Source organism: Salminus brasiliensis, chromosome 3, assembly GCF_030463535.1.
Source record: "Salminus brasiliensis chromosome 3, fSalBra1.hap2, whole genome shotgun sequence".
Lineage (NCBI taxonomy): Eukaryota > Metazoa > Chordata > Actinopteri > Characiformes > Bryconidae > Salminus > Salminus brasiliensis.
In genome coordinates, this window is record NC_132880.1 from 8,472,762 (window position 1) to 8,480,858 (window position 8,097).

The following is an 8,097-nucleotide window of genomic DNA, read 5'->3' on the forward strand; positions in this document are numbered from 1 at the left end:
GTCTGATCTGCTTTAGAAACAGTACTATTTGTTCCACTGTAGAAGCAGTACTGTCTGATCTGCTTTGTAACAGTACCATTAGTTCCACTGTAGAAACAGTACTGTCTGATCTGCTCTGTAACAGTACCATTACTTTCACTGTAGAAACAGTACTGTCTGATCTGCTTTGGAAACAGTCCTATTAGTTCCACTGTATAAACAGTACTGTCTGATCTGCTTTTGTAACAGTACCATTAGTTCCACTGTAGAAACAGTACTGTCTGATCTGCTCTGTAACAGTACCATTAGTTCCACTGTAGAAACAGTACTGTCTGATCTGCTTTAGAAACAGTACTATTAGTTCCACTGTAGAAACAGTACTGTCTGATCTGCTTTGTAACAGTACTATTAGACCACGTTTAGATCAGCAGTTTCTCCTGCAGATCACACCTAAAACATGACTGGCATCGTACTTGCCTCATCTTTCGAGGCCATTAGAGGACGTGCGCGAAAGGTCTGTGAAAGCCTCGATCCGTGACGTCCTGTCCGTAGCGCACCGCGCAGTGCTGTTGCGCATCCAAAGCGCGCACTCCAGCGAGCGAGCGGAGCGCGCAAACGCGCTGAGGACGTCCGAACACGACTATGGATTTCTAAACACCAAAGTGGTCGACCGAAACATCTTGCTTTTGTCTTTTCTGCTTGGAAAACCATCATTACGCTTGTTCTTCATCGTCGTCTTCATTTTTTTATTGTAATGCGCACAATTTGCTGTGGCGTCCCCTCATCTCCAAAAACAAACCCACTCCGTCCCCACCAATCCAAAACCAAGTGTGTTTTCTGACCTGCTTGTGAGCTAAGAGGTGAAACCATGCCTAACGCGAGCGGCACGGGCATCTCCGAGCGCACGACGGACTTGGAGGCGCCCGGCTTAGGCGTGGACAACCTGGTCACGCTGTTCATCTTCGGACTCATCTTCACCCTGGGCGTGCTGGGAAACTCGCTGGTCATCACCGTGCTTGCAAGGCGCAAGTCCGGCCAGCAGCGCAGCACCACCAACGTCTTCATCCTCAACCTGAGCATCGCCGACCTCTCCTACCTGCTCTTCTGCATCCCCTTCCAGTCCACCGTCTACATGATGCCCTCGTGGATCTTCGGCAAGTTCATCTGCAAGTTCATCCACTACTTCTTCACCGTCTCCATGCTGGTAAGCATCTTTACGCTGTCTGCGATGTCCGTGGACCGCTACGTGGCCATCGTGCACTGCCGAAAGTCCTCGTCCATCCGGGTGGTGCGGCACGCGCTGGCCGGAGTGGCCGTCATTTGGGCGCTCTCGCTTGCCATGGCCGCGCCGGTTGCGCACCACCAGAGCATCGTGGAGAGCAAAGACAACAGCACGTTCTGCTGGGAAGTGTGGCCCGACCACACCCGGAGGAAGGTCTACGTGGTCTTCACGTTCATCTTCGGCTACCTGCTGCCTTTGATCCTCATCTCTTTCTGTTACGCAAAGGTCAGTTCTCAACTCAAAGAACCGTCTGAATGATTCACTGGTTCTTTGCAGGGTTAAATGGTTCTCTACAAGAACTTCTCGCATATGCTTAAACGAAAATTGGTCCTAAACTTTCACTAGCACTTAATATAGGCCTGTTTTGCTGAGTGTAAAAACAAGCACTTTAATTATGTGAATAATAATCATAAATGCTTAAATCTGGTTAATTCTGTTCCATTCTATTTTGTATATGATTTAGAGAATACAGGCTTTACGGTGTTTAATCACCTCCACATGGCTTTCAGTGAACATGAGGTTTAATTTCACACTCTGTTAATTTCGCCCTCTATGTGTTAATTAAATTTTTTTGTGTTGCTGGATTGCTGCATATTAGATATCCTGGCAATGCAACACTGCATGTTGATCCAACACAATACAATCCAACTATAGGTTAATCCATCAATGTACAATCCAACTATAGGTCAATTCATTATTGTGCAATCCAAGTAAAGGTTAATTGATCCATGTACAATTCAGGCATTATTTAGTTCATTAATGTTCAAACCAAAAATAGGATTATATATCAATGTACAGTTCAACTATATGTCTATTCATCAATGTACAATCTAACTATACATTCACATTTAATGTGCATCAATGTACTATCTAACATTCGGCTCATATATCAACATACAATCTAGTAACTGTAGGTCAATTTACCAATGTACAATTAAATTACTGTTACATTAATCAATGTGCAATCCACACATTGGATTGCACAGGTCCGTTCATCAATGTATAATCCAACTGTCGGTTTATTTATCAATGTTCAATCCAACTATTGGTTCATTCATCAATGTACGGTCTAATTATAGGTTAATATGTCAAAGTATAATCCAACTACAGGTTCATTTATCAATGTATAGTCCAACTACAGGTTCATTTATCAATGTATAGTCCAACTACAGGTTCATTCATCAATGTATAGTCCAACTACAGGTTCATTCATCAATGTATAGTCCAACTACAGCTTCATTCATCAATGTATAGTCCAACTACAGCTTCATTCGTCAATGTAAAATCCAACTACAGGTTCATTCATCAATGTATAGTCCAACTACAGCTTCATTCATCAATGTATAGTCCAACTACAGCTTCATTCATCAATGTATAGTTCAACTACAGGTTCATTCATCAATGTACAATCCAACTATAGGTTCAGCCATCAATGTGCAATCCAACTATAGGTCCGTTCATCAATGTATAATCCAACTGTCGGTTTATTTATCAATGTTCAATCCAACTATTGGTTCATTCATCAATGTATAGTCCAGCTACAGGTTCATTCATCAATGTATAGTCCAACTACAGGTTTATTCATCAATGTATAGTCCAACTACAGCTTCATTCATCAATGTAAAATCCAACTACAGCTTCATTCATCAATGTATAGTCCAGCTACAGGTTCATTCATCAACGTGTAGTCCAACTACAGGTTCATTAATCAATGTATAGTCCAACTACAGGTTCATTAATCAATGTATAGTCCAACTACAGCTTTATTCATCAATGTAAAATCCAACTACAGCTTCATTCATCAATATATAATCCAACTATAGGTCAATTTAACAATGTACAATCCAACTATAGGTTCTTATGTCAACGTACAATCTAACTATAGGTTCATTTATCAGTGTACAATCTAACTATAGGTAAATTCAACAATGTACAATCCATCTATATGTTTATACATCAATGTACAATTTAACTATAGGTTCACTTCTAATAATGTACAATCTAACATTAGGTTCATATATTAACATACAATCTAACTGCAGGTCAATTCACCAATGTACAATCCAATAACTGTACAGAAGAGGCAAAGTCACATAACAGTGAAGGACAGGTCTCAGAATTGTATGTGACCACCGTTTTAATATTGCTGTGACATATTTTTCTTGCACTGTCAGAAATGTGACACCTCATTGCATCAATATGTGTGCAGGTGCTGAACCACCTACATAAAAAGCTGAGGAACGTTTCAAAGAAATCAGAGGCGTCAAAGAAAAAGGTAAGAGTGATTCAGTGAATCATTCATGCATTAGTTTGAATCACACAATTGTGCTTCTGGTACAGTAAAGGGATCCTTTTATATCCAGAAAAAGTCAAAGTAAAAAGGGTTATTTAGGATTATATCTAGGATTATATAATGTATAAACATATACATTAACACATACATATACATACAAATAATGAAATCGCATTTGCCATTAGAGAACGCATGCAGTGCTTTTTTATCTTTCCCCCTTTTTCATACAACTTAAAAACACATGCTGCGAACACACTTTATGACAAATGGGCCAATTAAAGACCTTCAAGGTGCCCTAGACTGGAAAACTATATTTGCCTTGGCAAGTTGAGTAAGGAGAATTCAGTACATAAAAGTGACATATCGTAAACCTCAAACACACCCCCAAAATGTAGATACATTTAGCTGACTAGAAAAAGCCTTTTGAGGCTAATGGCAAAAAATACTTTGATAGAAAATCAAAGCGAGGCTAAAAAGCCTAAAGGCTATTGAAGCACTGCTCAGCTCTAGGCTATAAGCTAACCCTAGCAGACCCTACTGCAATCTCTTCACATAGCAGTGTTCTTGTTACAGTGCTTAAAGCTATGCTAAGCTATGCAATGCTATCCTGTGAAAAAAACAGCCAGAGTACAGCAGTTTTATAAACCCACCATGGAAGGAAAATTAGGTAAACAGGCTTGTAAAACCACATCTGGGCATGTTTTCCCCAACCATTTACATTTACGGCATTTAGCAGACGCTCTTATCCAGAGCGACTTACAAGGTAACTCGTATTACAGAGGTGGGCCAATGTAGTGTTAGGAGTCTTGCCCAGGGACTCTTATTGGTGTAGCGCAGCATACGGTCACCCAGACTAGGAATCGAACCCTGGTCTCCCACATGGTGTAATAGCTCACTGGCTGCTAGTGGTTTTATCTGTTGTGCCACACCAACCACATAGTCTCATGCAAAGCAGTAGGACATTACCACAGTTTACAGTGTTAACTCTAAATGTCCAGGCTGCCACAGTTAAGTAAATTGGTCATTCTTAAGTACAGTAGTATTTTCTACTAATTATATTAATTAATATTCTACCCAACCAGTTAGTGCATGGCCAGTTTTGCTCTCCAGGACTTCTGGCCATGTATGCAATCTGCAGGAGGATGGGAACTGAATTGGGATATCACAATGATAAGGCCAGTGCTTAGATGTCTATGTCACTCGGGAGCCATAGTTACATTTCTTGAAACTGGAATTCTTTGGGTAAAATGAGTTTCAACATGATGCTGTTTACTGTCATTGTACAAGTACAAGCCTCAGTCAGCCGCAGATAATATAAAGCCTGATCATAATGACTGACTAAGCTTAAACAGACACATCCTATAAGATCTCTGTCTGCTGCTTGTTCACAGACTGCCCAGACAGTACTGGTGGTGGTGGTGGTCTTCTGCCTGTCCTGGCTGCCACATCATGTGGTTCATCTCTGGGTGGAGTTCGGCTCTTTCCCGCTCAACCAGGCGTCCTTCCTTTTCCGGGTGGCTGCGCACTGCCTGGCCTACAGCAACTCCTCCGTGAACCCCATCATCTACGCCTTCCTCTCTGAGAACTTCAGGCAGGCCTACAAGCAGGTGTTCCGCTGCCAGGTTGCCAGCGAGTGTCCGGTACACGACGCCCGTGAGATGAGGAACAAGATGGAGATGATGCCCTCGACCAACTGCACCACGGTTTAACGACATCCGCCTGCCACTTTAACTGGCGATTGAGGCTTGTGGCAGCCCGGTCTGCAGCATATGCAACATAATGAGCATAATGCCCAAGTGTGGTACTGAACAGTAAATAACAGACAGTGTTATCAGTGGAGAAGCCATGGTCTTATTTCTGTCCTGCAATCAAGCCCGCTATCATGCTGTTTCCAACAGCAACCTATGGCCTGTTGTCACTAATGGAACCACAAAATGACCACTTTGGCTTACTTTAGAGAGTGAGGTAAAAGGTTCCGATCAGATGTACTGTTTTACATTACTTTATTGGATGTAGAAGTGCTATATATTGTAAATATAATTGCTGCAAGACTTTATTCTTTGGAGCAATGCCATGGAACACAGGTTCCCAACCCTGGTCATGGGGTACCAGGGTTGTACTTGGTGTGCTTGCTTTAATGCACTCACTTCAACTCTTTGTTAGGGCTTGTAAATTAGCTGATAAGTTGGTAAGAACCAGGCAGTACTTCAGAACCAGGGTTGAGAATCTGAGCTATTGGATAACACATTTTAGGCTTCATTGGAATGCAATGCTGTAGAAAAAACAGCTGTATCACACTAACATCACACTGTATATCATTCAGCTAGAAAGGACAGAAAGGTGGTTCTTCAGTGGCGTCGCTGCAAAGAACCAGAATTTGGATGATGTCTTCAACATGAGACTGTATGACTGTGTAGATGGAGTTCTGAGCTGCTTGTGCTTTGAACTAGAGGGCTGGATTGGAGGGGATGGTAAGGTGGTGGAGAGCGAAAAACGTCCTCACAAGAGACAGACGGCAAATCTTTCCTTTTTCAAACGTCTGATGGAGTTTTTTAAGCATATATGTTTGTGGTTGTGGACAGAAGAAGAAGTGAACTTGTTTTTGCAATCGGATATTAGCTGGTGGACCACCCGTCAAAATGAATCCATTGATGTTGACTGACTGAGCTTGATATGCATTTGAAATGGAGTTTCTCCTTTTTTCTCCTTTCTTATTACTATGTGATTACTGTATACACTATATGTCAAAATGTTTGTGGACACCCCTTCTAAAGAATGCATTCATCTACTTTAAGTTGCGCCCATTGCTGACACAGATGTGCAAACACACACCCACACACAGCTTGTCTAGTCCCTGTAGAGAAAAATTGCCAATAGAATACATCTCTGGAGCAGTGAACCTATGTTTTATGGGCAGTATGGCCTGTTACTCCAGCAAAAACAGGATAAACCTTTAAACTTTTTTTTGTTTGTTTAATACCCTTGATTTTTGAAGAAACGATGACTGAGAAGGTGTCTCAATACTTTTGTCCATATCGTGCATATATAGAAGTACTACAAAAGGATTAATTGAAAAACAAAACAGCATGTAAACATGCACGCGTGTATATGCATTTGCATATGTGTGTGTGTGTGTGTGCATTTATCATTCCCTAGTGTGCCAGTCCATGGATGCACCAGTATGATTTTCGCACTTGTGGACGTTATTTAATGGGGAAATGTCTCTGATACTGTATCTTCATTGAAGAACATAAGCAGAGTGAAGTCTCTCCTTCACAGACGAGTAGTGTTTAATGAAACATACTGGGTTGGGCTTCGGCCCACGCTGCTGTTGATACCGTAGATGCTCTGTACATTTGTAATTGTAGTGCAATCCCTATGGCCTTTAATCTTTATTAAATTGTCCTGAAGTAATTTGTACCTCCTAGATCAGATAAAAGGGTTTCAGATTCATTATCCGCCACATGTTTTCTGACAAGAGCATGCTGTGATGATTGTGTGGATGCAATATAATAGCTTTGTAATGTTTGAACTGCATTTCATAATGTCACGCTTGCTTGGTAACACTTTTCGGGATGTTGTTTTTCTTTTTGTGCTCTTGTACAACGTACTAAAGTTCATGTTTGTGGAGTGTGCCGAGATCCTGTCTTGAGATAGCCTGCACCTCGTTGTCATGGATACACATGGAGTTCAACAGAGGCTCCGAGCACCAGCCCCGTAGTCTTGAGCTTTGGAGTGAACAGCGGGAGAGTTAAAAGGCTCTGTTATTATGTGTGTGCAATGTGTGTGTGTGTGTGTGTGTGTGTGTGAGTAAGTGAGTGAGTGAGTGAGTGACTGAGTGAGTGAGCGAGTGACTGAGTGAGTGAGTCTCTGTGACCGAGCGAGTGATGGGTCACTGTGATCCAACCGAAGAGGGAACTTCGGTAAGCTTCCCATTCTATGAGAGTACATGAGAGTACATGGAGTTTATTCAATATCAAACACAAGCTCCACTCTGCAGTATCTAAATAATGTGCTTCAGGGCATGAGACAAAGCCGTAGGACTGTGTATTGGCAGGAGTCTGTTGACGCGATACATATCATAATACAGGGGTTATGATTCAATATATTTAATATACAAAAACAGACCTAAAAGACATACAATCTGAGTAAAATTAAAATCATCCAATCAGAACACTGGGATCTGAACACTGGTATCTAGTGGTCAGGGTCTAAATATAACACAAAATGAGCCACTGTCCGCCAACAGTTTTTAGAAACTCTGCATTTGCATCTGCATTTGGGCGTGCCAAAGACCATCATGTGAAGGAAGTAGCTGAATTTGCAGGTGTATTAAAGCATACGGTCATATGGGTCTACCAGCAGTGGCAGAAATCCCAATATTCACTGCACTGTACCACCTCTTCTCAATCTATGAATCCTGTCACACACTTTTATGTATTTATAGTGCAATGCCATCTGCAGCAACCTGACATTACTATCACCTGAAAAACACAAGGTGACTAACTTTTTGGACCTGGGAGCTTAGAATTTTTATTTTAAA

The 8,097-nt window shown here is 41.6% G+C and overlaps 1 protein-coding gene across 1 annotated transcript; it reads left to right on the forward strand.

Annotated features, from left to right (window-relative positions):
* Positions 1-609: 609 nt before the first annotated feature.
* Positions 610-7,184, forward strand: galr1a (galanin receptor 1a). The gene is made up of 3 exons (XM_072674619.1): positions 610-1,486; positions 3,471-3,536; positions 4,946-7,184. Exons 1-3 carry the CDS (start codon positions 848-850, stop codon positions 5,261-5,263), a joined length of 1,023 nt encoding a protein of 340 aa, XP_072530720.1. The 5' UTR covers positions 610-847; the 3' UTR covers positions 5,264-7,184.
* Positions 7,185-8,097: the final 913 nt, after the last annotated feature.